We start from the raw sequence: 12,872 nt of genomic DNA, 5'->3' as shown, positions 1-12,872 counted from the left end.
ACAAGAGGGGAATTCTAAGGACCAAGGACCCTGGTATATGTAATTTATTTGCAATGATTCAGGTGTTCTTTTTTTCCCTCTTAAAGTCTCCTGTAAAATATATTGCTGAGTATAGTAATGATTCACATTCAAACCAAAAGAAAGGGGTTTACCCTCTTGCCTTTATCTCTTTAAATGATAGGATCATGCTGGTGATGAGCATGTGAAAAGTTCAAACTGCTCTAAAATACATCTTTTCAGAGATTTTGATGCAAAAGAGTGTTCTTTAGCCAGAGATATGAACCTTTCACTAATATGTAACTGGTACAATATCGGCTACTTCTCTTAAAATTGAGGGTAGTAGAAAAGGAAAAAACTGTTCAGATTCCGCCCTTCCAGATGTTCATTTTGTTATCTTCTCATCTACTCTTAGAGGGTCTTTAGGTAAAGTTCAATGGGGTGGGAGCTGGACTTGGAAATATGCCCAGAGTGACAAAAAGAGTAGGAATATGGGGGCCTTTTGGATTAGAAAAATAAGGTAATTAAATAGCAGTAATGATGTATTTATAGATTTCTTTATCCATTCCATGTCAGTTTAAAAAACCAAAGAACTTTGTGCTAGACACAGATAAAAGCAAAATGCCTACATATCCCTTGCTGTAGCATGAATAGCATCTGGGAAAATCTACATGAAGCTAGAACCTTCTGGTTATATGTTTTGACACTGGTCACATTTTTAATGTTTATTAGAGCTAATTTGTTAATAAAATCAAGACTTAGTCCTTCTCTCTTTTTGCCTAATAATTCTGTTTTAGAAAAAAAAATAAATTCTCTCTTTCCAAGAACTGGTATCACCTCAAAATTGTTTGAATGCCTTTTTTTCCTGGTCCATTAAGTTGCTATAACAGGAAAAACTATTGCATTTCTGTTCTTTTTAAAATATAGGCTAATTAATTCATTGTACTTGCCCTGGAAATATATCTAGCAAAATATCACACTTTGATATTACTTTTGATGCAACAATAATGATGCAACACACTTTGATACTACTTTTCACATGACCAGTGTAATTCACACAGTATATTAAGTTGTAATATACAATTTAATCTTAGTAGTTGTATATTAGATTGGAATAATGACATATTTGACAATATTGTTTATATACAATGAAATTGATGAAGTTATATCTCTGAATTGTATGCCTTTCACTGATTGTATCATATGTTGTACGAGTGTATTATTAAGTCATATATTGACCAGGCAATAAGTCAGTTAAGAAGATCCTTTAACAAGTTGATACAGTGGGTAGTTCCTTGGCAGATCATATTTATTGAGCTCATTGTTAAGCAGTTCATATTTGAGATCTCGTTTAACGCTGAAAACAACCCTGTGAGACCGGTTCACATTTTGTTTGTTTTGAAGACATTTAAGAAACTTGATGCCTGGGACACAGGTTTTATGAGAAGGATTGATTTGAACCCACTTGCTCCAGCTTCAAAGTCAGCACCACCAAACCCTGACATAGATCCTCTTTCTAAAACATATAAAGAAACACAATCCATCTTGGTTTACCTCTTGAATGGAGAAAGTAGATCATTTCCTACAATTGCAGAGAGAAAGGTATTTTCTCTCAAACTTCTCAAAAATAGTTTCTGTCATAAGACTAAGCAAGATATTGGCCTTGAAGAATTGTATTTCTGTTTTACTCAAAGGCAAGTACATGTCCATGCATCAACTCAAATTATACACAAACCCTGCTTGTTTAACTGACTGTAATATAAAGACTGGGGGTGGAGCTCATTGAGGTAAAATATGTATTTATATTTTACAAACTGACAACCTTGTAATTTCTGGTAAGGTTCAGTTACATCTGGTTAAGCCTCTGGTTTCAAGTCCACAAACTTTGTATCTTCCAGTAGCTTTTTAAGTAGAGAAAGTTAATTTTTCTATGTTCATAAGGAATATTAAACAACTGTATTAATTTTTTCTTCCTAGCCAACACCATTGAAAATAATAGTTAATCGGAATTTTACCAAAGTCACGAAGTCCACAGGACTTGTTTTTAGTCAGCTTTCTATAAACCTGTTCTTAGTCATGATGACTTGATCATAAATGTCGAGAGCCAGAGGAGTTACTGTGTTGGTTGTCCTGCAGACTAGTATTTAAATTTACTTTGCATCTCAGATTCAGCTTAGTTTCTCTCAGCACTAAGTCAGAAGCACAGCTGGCGCTAGTGGGTAAAGAACCCGCCAGCCATTATAGGAGACATCAGATTCTTGGGTTCCATCCCTGGGTCCAGAAGATCCCCTGGAGAAGGGCATGGCAACCCACTCCAGAATTCTTGCCTGGAGAATCCCATGGACAGAGGAGCCTGGCAGACTACAATCCATGGGGTCACAGAGAGTCAGACATAACTGAAGCGACTTAGCATGTACACAGAAGCCCAAAGATACGACCATTTTGCTTCCAATGGACTAGACTCCAGAGAGGCAGAGAAATGTATGCCCAGGTCCTGACCTGTTGCAGGTCCTTATCTCACCAGCTAGTAGGTTAACAAAAGGCTACTCCAGCCACTTTTAATTCTAGCTCCAAATTCCTCTCCCTTTTAAATGCAGAGTAGGTGAGCAATTTTGTTGCCGTGAACACTTAGAGCTTATGCTCTCAGGGTCTTGGAATCCTCAAAGCAATTTTTTGTTTTTAAATTTATTTATTTTTAATTGGAGGATAATTGCGCTACCCTGTTATGTTGGTTTCTGGCATACATCCACATGAATCAACCATAGGTATGTTGACTAAAAAAGATGCCCAACTTGAGAGTTGTGAAGTAAGTTTGATTTGGGGCAAAATGAGGACTCCGGCCCTGGAGACAGCACTTCAAGTAGCTGAGAGAGACTGCTCCAAAGAGGCAGTGGGGTAAGGTCAATCTCTAAGTGACCTTAGATATTTTGGTGATTTTGGTGAAGGGGAAGTTCAATGCTGTCACGTGCTTACTTTACAAAAGGTTTTCTGCTAGTCATAAGGAGCTGATGTCACCATGAAGGGATTTCGTGCTTTTCTAGATAGGAAGAGATGCAGGGATTGGGATCCTGAAATCAGTTCCCGAAAATATCCAGCTATCTAAAGACCTGTTCCGTCAGATCCCCTGGAGCACAAAGGGCCTCACTCCACCCTGACGCCCCTCAGCCGGTGCCGAAGGTCGGCAGCTGGAGCAGCTCGGGTGCGGTTCAGTCCGCACAGAGGCTCTTGTCGCTGTTGCTCGGTCACTGGCAATGCTCTTGGCAAGTGCCCGTTTGTAGTGGCCAGGTATACACACGTCCTCTCGCTCTAGACCCTCCCTCCCCGCCCACCCCATCCCGCCTCTCTAGGTTGTCACAGGCACCAAGGCTCACCAGGCTGAGCTCATTGCATCACACAGGAAATTCCCATTCACTGTCCTGTTTACACGCGGTAACGTGTGTATTTCAGTGCCATGCTCTCAACTCGCCCCTCCCTCTGCTTCCCCCGCTGTGCCCAGAAGTCTGTTCTCTTTGTCTATGGCTCCGTCTTTGCCCTGCAAATAGTACCATTTTTCTATATCCCATGTATGTGTAATATATGTGAAATATATGTATATATCTAAAACAAGTATGATAACTTTTTTTTTCTTTCTGAATCACTTCACTTTGTGTAAGAGGCTCTAGATGCATCCCGTTCTAGTGAGTTCAATGAACCTACAGCCTGTTACACAGAGGGAAGTAACTCAGAAAGCAATTTTTAGAAGTCTTTTTCTCCATGAAGACAGGTACCTCCCATGAGGAATTCTGTCCCCTGTTAACTTTTCAACCCCCCATACATCATCATCATGATTAAAGTTCTATGAAGCCTGTCATGAACGTACAACCGCTGCTTTACTTGGATGTGTTCTAAATCATTCATTGATGATGATACCAGTGTAATGATAATAGCTAATTCATTTGGTAAAAATAGTTTATTCTCAATAAATGCAGATAATGCTCAGAGTACTAGATCCATTAAATGGTGAGGCCTCATTTTTCTTGCAACGAGTGATGTTGTGTTGCTTGCATTTTCCTTGTATTTAATTTAATTGCCCAACCATTTGTTTCCTGAATTAAAAGGGTTGTATATATTCTGCCTCATCTTGGAAGAGCAAGGAAGAAAACCACATCTGACTCCTGGATGATGTTTAGATAATTGTAGGCCCCGAGTTAAGTTCAAAACCTCTTTAAACAGTGGATTGTATGGCAAAAGTGTATAAGCTCTTTTCATACTTCCCTCGTGCAAACTGAGTGAACTTTTACTGATTCTTTGCACATGCATCCCAGTTTTCATCCCCAAGAGACTATCTACATTAGGCTTAAGAAGGTTCTCTTTGTAAACAACCTAAAATGACAGACAGCAGGGTATAGTTTTGCTTCGTTTGATTGATTAATTCATTTTTATTTCCTCTGTGTATAGGGTTCATCAGCTTCCATCTTCCTTACTTCTTATACACTGCTCTCCCCATCTAAATTCCTGGTCACAGCTAAGCAGAAAAATAAATGTGAGTGATTGACATAGGAACTAAAGTGGACTGTGTATCAAAGGTAAAACAAATTTAACATTGTCTAATTAGGTTGTATATGAAAAGCACTTCCCAGTCATTTCCTGTCAAGTTCAGGAAAAGTGGGAAATGTGAGACTTGTTCAGTCCAGACCCAATTCAAGCTATTGTTGACCTATATGTATTTCATTATTGATAGATTTTTTTGTTTTAATAGTTTGTATTAATGTAAATAAATTGGAATCACACAGAATGAAAAGAGAAAGAAGCACAACATTAAGACACCACTGCGGTCTTGCAGGGGCTTCCTGGGGGCTCAGCAGTAAAAAACCTGCCTGCCAGTGCAGGAGAGGCGCAGGGCATGTGGATTGGATCCGTGGGTCAGGAAGACCCCCTGGAGGAGGGCAGGGCAACCCACTCTAGTATTCTTGCCTGGAGAATCCCTTGGAGAGAGGAGCCTGGCTGGCTACAGTCCATGGGTTGCAAAGAATCAGGATACGACCGAGCAACTAAACATGCATGCGCAGTCTAGTACTGACAGAGTGGCCAAAATGCAGAACACTGACAGCTCCAAGTGATGGTGAGTGTGTGGAGCAACAGGAACTCTCATTCAAATGCAGAATGATACAGACGCTTTGGAAGACCATTCGGTGGTTTCTTACAAAACTAAACATCTTCTCACTGTACAACCTAGCAACAGCTGTCCTTGGTATTTACCCAGAGAAGTTGAAAATTTATGTCCACGCAGAAATTCACACATAGATAGCAGCTTTTACAGCAACTTTCTTCCTAATTGCCAAAACTCAGAAGCAACCAACGTGTCTTTTACTAGGTGAGTAGATCAATACGTTACATCTAGACGGTAAAATACTATTCTTTACTAAAAAGTAATGAGCTGTCAAGCTATGAAAAGACATGGAGGAATCTTAAATGATGGACTGGGTGAAAGAAGCCAAGCTGAAAAAAGGCTATTTACTGGATGATCCCCACTCTACGACATTCTGGAAAAGGCAAAACCATGGACACCATAAAAAGATCAGCGATTTCTCCAGGGAGGAGGGGTGATGGGAGTAGGGATGAGCAGGCAGAGCAAAGAGGACTTTTAGGGCAGTGAAATTATTCTATGTGATACTGTAATTGGTAGACACATGTTGTTATACTTTTGTCAAGACCTATACAACACCCAAGAGTGAACCCTAATGTAAACTGCGTACTTCGGGTGATAATGGTGTGTCAGTGTAGGTTCACAGGCTTTAACAGATGTACATCTCTTGTGGGGATGGTGATAATGGAGGAGGCTGTGCCTGTGTAAGGACAGTGGTATATGGGAAACCTCTGTTCTTTCTGCCAGATTGTGTTGTGAACATAAAACTGCTTTAAAGATATACCATCTTTCTAAAATTATATTTTTAAAAAGAAAAGGAAACCAATATATGATAAGCACTGTAGCATTCTTTCATTCATCTGATAAATATTTTTTGGCTCACTACCATATGACTGGCATCCTTCTAGTGGATTTGATATTCTTATATATCATGCATATGGGATATAATATTATGTAGTATTTTGTTAACTTTGTTTCAATCATATTAAACCTGGATTCTCTTTAAGATTTGACTTGTGAAAAATTCTGCATAATGATGAAGGGAAGAAGAAGAAAGGATACATTGGTCTCAAATGATACTGTGTGGACCCAAACCAGGGCCTCACCTGGTTGGTTGATGGGGAGAATTAAAGAAAAATAGATTGCTGGCCATTTAGTGAGAAAGGAGATAAAGGTGCCTTTTCAAAGAAGAGACTTTCCCCTGATCATCTTTTGAAAAGAGTTGTACTGTCTTAATGTTTGCAGTGGGTTTATTTGGAGCCTTATGAGAGTTTAAGGTTGGAAACAAGAAGAAAAACTGGATGCCAGGACAAGTGGAGGGGAGGGAGGACCCAGGAGAAAAGCAGAAGGGAAGTGAAGAAGACGGCATGCAGACCTGTCCACCCCACCCAGAGGTCCTGCAGGGAATGAAGGCCCTGCAAGAAAATTGAAAGTCTGCCCCGTGGCTCCTTTTCTGGTCCTGCTGGGAGTGGAGTGCATATGGGGGGGAGACAGAACCAAGTACCATCACATTTCACATGTGTGAACGTCAACTCTGACTGATGTTTGGCTTCAGAAAACTGAAGTAGGGCTCTCTCTTATTAGATAATATTCAACCCTGAGAAAAGTTGGGTTTTGTTTTTTGTTTTTTTTTTAGTGTTGATGATCCAATGACCCTCAAAATAAGAGCAAATGAAAAAGTTTATCATCTTACTTGTGTTGGTCTAAATAGATTAAAATAAAATTGAAGATACCATTATACATTTGGATATATGGCATTAATTAGGGTCACACTGAAAACATCATTGTCTCATGATACCATTAAGAATTGGTATTGCCCTCACTTTGAATTCATTTTCCCTTTTAAATCTTTGGAATAATATTTTAATAGCTTAATTCATGAAGTTATATGAATGGGAAATAAGGAATCTTAACTATGACATACAGGCTAGCTAAGGTAGAGAGAGAGATAGGTTTACTATACTGTTTGCTTTATGCTTAAGCAATCAATGAATTGTATGAATGGCTCTATTATCTCTTTTACAATAGCTTAATCATTATTAAAATAGTTAAACCTAGATAATTTGTAAAGTACACACATTCAAAGACACACATATCAATAAAATGACATTCGTAGTTTAACCTTTTCATACAAATGTGAATAAATGGGTGTTTTAAAGCTCAGATGTATGTATGGGACACAGGTATATAGTGATAGATTTCATCTCTCTTGAAATCTATAAATATTTATCAGATGAATGGAAAGCCAAGCAGGACCAGGGTAAAACTGTAAGTTGGGGAAAGTTGTTTTTTGAACCTTTCTTAGTTTTTTCTGATTGACCCAGTGATCCTTTTAGCCACTTCTCCCCATGCTGGCACCGCCGCAGACTGTAGGGCACCTCAGGGACATAAGTACCTATCTCTGCAACCCTGACCCCTATGCGGCAGAGGCAGGGGGGCGGGGGAGGGTGGCAATTGTGTGGTCGTCTCCTCTGTCCTTGGTCCTGATCTCACTGGCGGTGTAATTCCCACACTTGTGTTTTCTGAATTAGGAACTTTGAGTCCATGGATTCTGGGAGGATTTCACCTTTCTCTGTTTTCATTTGGATAAATGGATAAAAATAACTCCTCCAGGCATATTCTGAATCATGAGATGGTCCACCTTGTGTGTGAGATGCATGCCTTCATTTTTTGTAAACTGGTTTCAAAAGAGATGCATTGGCCCCTTGGAGACATTCTGAGATGTTCACAAGTTTGTTTTTTTTTTTTTTTTTCCTTCAAGGAAGAATATTATTCCCTCTTTAAAAGCTGATATCAGCTCACCTGACAAAGAAATGCTGCTGTAACAAGTAATACATGCTCCCCCCGCCATTTATTCAGATACTTATCAAGCTTCTATTATGTGCCTGGCATTGCACTTGGCCTAGGGATGGGGATCTATCAATGAACAAAGCAAAGAGACTTGCCTTCCAAGAATGTACATTCTCGCAGAAGGCAGACAATCACAAGAAACATAATAAAGAAGTTAGGGCCCAGCAGGACTATGAAAGATTCTGTAATAGATTAAGGTGAATAAAGCCTGCTAGGTTAGGGACGTGTGTGGTTCAGATGGAAATTTTAAATAGTGTGGTTGGAGTAGCCTTGTAGACAACGTGGCATTTGAGAAGCTTTGAACGAGTCCCAGGGACCTAGCCCTGTGTCCCTGCTCATCTGTGGGATGAATGAGTTTTTTATAATCAGGAAGCTAAGTAGGAGGAGTTCCATGCTGGTCCAGCGGCTAAGACTCCATGCTTCCACTGCAGGGGACATGAGTTTGCTCGCTGGTCAGGAAACTAAGGCCCCCCCACATGCTGCTTGGTGCAGCCAAAAATTAAAAAAAGAAAGAAAGCCAAATAGGGATGGTGCCAGATTATATTCATTCATGCCAACTTAGAACTCTTCGACCCCTAAGGGATACTGAAGTTATAAAAGAAAAGAATTTAAGTGAGTTGTATGTATCCTTTTTCCAAATGCAGCAATATTCAAATACAGCTCTGCCAATGAAAACTCCATGAAATGGTCCGTATGTTAACTAGACACTTTGTTTGCAGTTCAGATTTTAAAACGGGTCTAGAAATTAGACAAGGGGCTTCCCAGGAAGCGATAGTGGTAAAGAACCCGCCTGACAATGCAGGAGACATAAAAGATGTAAGTTCAGGCCCTGGGTTGGGAAGATCCCCTGGAGGAGGGAATGGCAACCCGCTGCAGTATTCTTGCCTGGAGAACCCCATGGACAGAGGAGCCTGGCGGGCTGCAGTCTATGGGGTCGCAAAGAGTTGAACATGACTCAGCCACTTAGAGACTTAGCAGCAGCAGCCAAGAGAAGACCTGTCTAGGAACATATTGCAAAGTTTTTTCTTCATTTACTCATTAAAACATTTTCTTTGATTAGAAAACCACCCAGATTAAATGTTTTTTTTTATTATTATTATTAGTCAAATGCCTAAGTTTAGCAGAACATACTTTGGTCCTAGTGTGTAGACCAAGTGTCATTGTGAGTGGCGTCCTTATTTTCCAGGTCTTCTCAGATGAATAGCCTTGTATGACTTCTGCCTTCTCATTTGGCTTCTGGTTCCTTGGAAAGGTTGGGAGCATCTCCCTGTTCCACATAATTTTCACATTGGTACTTCAGTCCTGCAGCCCTTTAAGACAGTGGTTACGTTTCATCAGTCTTAGGAGTGAGATCCTTTTGCCCGTCTGTCTGCTTCATGCCCTGAGTATGTAGCATATTTTTATAGAGAGAATACCCATTAGGAGGTTAAAATAATCCTTTCAAAATTCTATGACTTGAAAGGAAATGCATTTGAATTTTTATCAGGAGGGTATGAAAATAAGTAAAAGCAATAGAATCTAAAGAGAAGAATAATCTGTTTTCTTTTCACTTTGTAAAAGGCCTTCTGTTCAGTGCAGTGAATTGTAGCAATGACCTCATATGAAAAACCCATGGGGTTTAAGTAGTAAAACCTTCCTCTCTCCTTCGCTTCTCCAGATAAGGAGACAAGGGGGCATCCAGCTCCTGGTGGACTTGCTGGACCATCGGATGACTGAAGTCCACCGTAGTGCCTGTGGCGCCTTGAGAAACCTGGTGTACGGGAAGGCCAATGATGACAACAAAATCGCCCTGAAGAACTGTGGTGGGATTCCAGCCCTGGTGAGGCTGCTCCGCAAGACTACCGACTTGGAGATCCGGGAGCTGGTCACAGGTCAGAATTCTTAGTAACAGCGTGGCTGACGCTCACGATGAATTTCCCATCATCCTGCACGGTAGCCAAGTGTTATGGTCCCAGCCTGTCCAAGGGCTAATCACACCAGCCATCCTGGGAATAAATATTTGCATGTTTGCAAATAACAGACTTAAGTAAAAGGGTATCAGATGTCATGCTAGTAGATGCGTCATGTTAAATAATTAGCACCCAATAAACATGACCCTCCTAAGATTTTTTGACTGCCTTTCAGTCTTTGTCACTTGGTTAAGTATTGACATCTTAACATACCCCTGAATCATCATTAGAATGACATTAATCATAAGTGGTGAAAGGCCAAGGCATTGAGTTATTGGTAATAAGGTAGATAATACTGTGCTTAGCAGCAGAAAGCTTATTGTCCTTAGCAGTTAATTTCTTGACTAAAATATTGATGCTTAGTAAAAGCCCCCATTTACATAATATTACAGGTTAAGCAGTTTTCTTTCTAAAGTGATCATGAGAAAAAGCCTTATCCATGAGCATAGGACTTTTGAGTTTCAAGAAATGAACACAATTATGATAACTATACTACCTCATAAAGCCATGGGATTAATCCAAGATTATGTAAAGCCTTTAACACATACCTTCGTGGAATACATATGGACATAGGAAACATTAGTCGTTTACTATTGCCTCTCACTTTTAAATGTGAAGTTTTACTTGTTGAGAGGACTAAGGATATTGGCGACCTCAGTATGGAATTTCACATCATTCTTCTCATTATACTGGGTTGGCCAAAAAAGTTCTTCCAGGTTTTTATATATTGAGTTTTATGTATATTCTGTAAGATGTTACAGAAAAACTTGAACAAACTTTTTGGCCTACCTGGTATATAGTGTATATAGGTTATGTATGCAGTATGTGTACTGCTATTGCTGTTCTTTGGGATATTTCACTTTTGCTTCATGTTTTGTTTCCTTTTCTTTGGATTGTTCTTTATCTAAGTGGTAGATTGTCTTTGGGGGGGAAAAAAAGTGTTGTGAAGGGTTGTCATGTTATAATAGTAGTGTTTCACACTGAGCTAACATGGGGTGACATGGTTGGGGAAGGACAAACTCCTGTTGCACATATTATGCACACATTTTTACTCCTTCAAGCAGGTATTTGTCAGGTGGATTGCAAGATTGATTCTCAAAAAAGGATCTTTTAAGTACCCACAGTTTCACTGACCTTCTGTCTTGATGCTAAAATTTTCCTGAAACTATGCTCATAAGCATATGTGCACTTGCTCATTTAAGAAAATACATTACCAAAGCTAGACTCATAAATATTTGTTCATTCTTGGGTCAAGACTCCCAGCTTCAGCATATTGTCTTTAACTTAGCATCCTTTAACATCATGGGCACATCTACTTTATGTTCTCAGTTAAATTAGAACTAGACTGTCATATTTTTTTCCTTGTTTTTTCTTTCCCTTTTCTTTTGTCTTTCTCTAAGTGGAAGATTGTCTTTGTGGGGGGAAAAAATGTTGTGAAGGGCTGTTGTGTTATGATAGTACCCTTTCACACTGAACTAACATGGGGTCACGTGATCAGGAAAGGACAAACTCCTGTTGCACATATTATGATGTGTACGATAGTTTGGGGTGGATTAAAAACTAAAAATACAACCGTTATAGTTATTAACACTTGGATTTGTTTTCTTTAAAAAAGAAATTTACTTATTTGACTGTGTCAAGTCTTTGCTGTGGCCTGGGTGTCTTTAGCTGCAGCATGTGGGATCCAGTTCTCTGACCACAGATTGAACTTGCATTCCCTGCATTGGGAGGGCAGAGTCTTAGCCACTGGACCACCAGGGAAATCCCACCTGCCCTTATTGTCATGAATTGTGTTTCAGCTGGAAATGCCTGTAAGAGAAAGAACTCAATGTGGATGCCTCTGTGCCTTAAGACCAAGCTAATGGATTTATGTTGCTGCTAAGTTGCTTCAGTCCTGTCCAACCCTTTGTGACCCCATGGACTGTAGCCCGCCAGGCTCCTCTGTCCATGGGATTCTCCAGGCAAGAACACTGGAGTGGGTTGCCATGCCCTCCTCCAGGGGATCTTCCTGACCCAAGGATAGAACTTGTGTCTCTTACATCTCCTGGACTGGCAGGCAGGTTCTTTGCCACTAGCACCACCTGGGAAGCCCAGTGGATGTATGAGGCCAACGCAACCAAAGGAGCACCCTCCTGTGTACCTGTGCTTTCAGTTCATGATTTGGAAAGAATTGGATTTAACTAAAATTTGAATTTGCTCCAACACAAATCCCTTATCTAGAAGCACTCTCTGTGGTGGCTTTGCTCATTGCCAAAGAAACTCAGCTTCATGGAGAAGGGTGAAGTGACTGATGGCTTCAATCAGAAAGGATACGCAGCCATGTGCGGTCCCATGAGACCGTCCACCACAGCACGCCCTGTGCTCCTTGGGATGCTTGAAGCCGCCATGCAGGACATGACGGCTGGCTACTCCTGAGTCCAGCACTGCTTCTGAAGATGCTGGATGTCACCCATTGTGTGCCCCTGAGCAACATCCAGAGTTGCTATGTGAGCTCCATTTGTAAACATCAAGGCAGAAAAATTCTTCAGAGTGCCAGCACGTTTCCCCTCCTGGTGAAGTTTTGGCTGTAAGAAAGATGGTGCGTGTGTTACACAGAGAGAACAGATGCCCTATTCTGCCCCTTTTTGAGAAGAATAGGAGTTTGCACCCACTGTCATATCATAACCCACTGTTTCTTCAGCAGCATGAGCTGGTGGCCCAGACTGTCTCCTGGAAGAAGTGCTGTCTTCTGCCATGACACTGTCCAAGCATTAGAGCCAAATGGATTCAGGATGGCAATGGTTGCTTCTAGAATAGATGTTCTCTGTCTTCCCAGAGGCCAGCTTCCCAGGTGGTGCTGGTGTTAAAGAACCCGGCTGCCAGTGCAGGAGACATAAGAGACGCATGTTTGATCCCTGGTCAGGAAGATCCCTTGGAAAAGGGAAGGCAACCCACTCCAGTATTCTTGTCTG

General features: G+C 40.6%; 1 protein-coding gene across 8 annotated transcripts in view; it reads left to right on the top strand.

The window, feature by feature from the left end:
* Positions 1-12,872, top strand: part of CTNND2 (catenin delta 2) — a 1,048,486-nt gene that overhangs the window by 798,255 nt on the left and 237,359 nt on the right. For all 8 annotated transcript variants that reach the window (XM_070476489.1, XM_070476490.1, XM_070476493.1 and 5 more), the window contains one exon: positions 9,630-9,843. In XM_070476489.1, the coding sequence (XP_070332590.1) occupies positions 9,630-9,843 (214 nt within the window). The remainder of the gene's footprint in view (positions 1-9,629; positions 9,844-12,872) is intronic.

This window comes from Odocoileus virginianus, chromosome 14 (assembly GCF_023699985.2).
Source record: "Odocoileus virginianus isolate 20LAN1187 ecotype Illinois chromosome 14, Ovbor_1.2, whole genome shotgun sequence".
In the NCBI taxonomy this organism is placed as follows: domain Eukaryota; kingdom Metazoa; phylum Chordata; class Mammalia; order Artiodactyla; family Cervidae; genus Odocoileus; species Odocoileus virginianus.
Note: the sequence above shows the minus strand (reverse complement) of the source record. Positions and strands in the feature narration are given on the sequence as shown.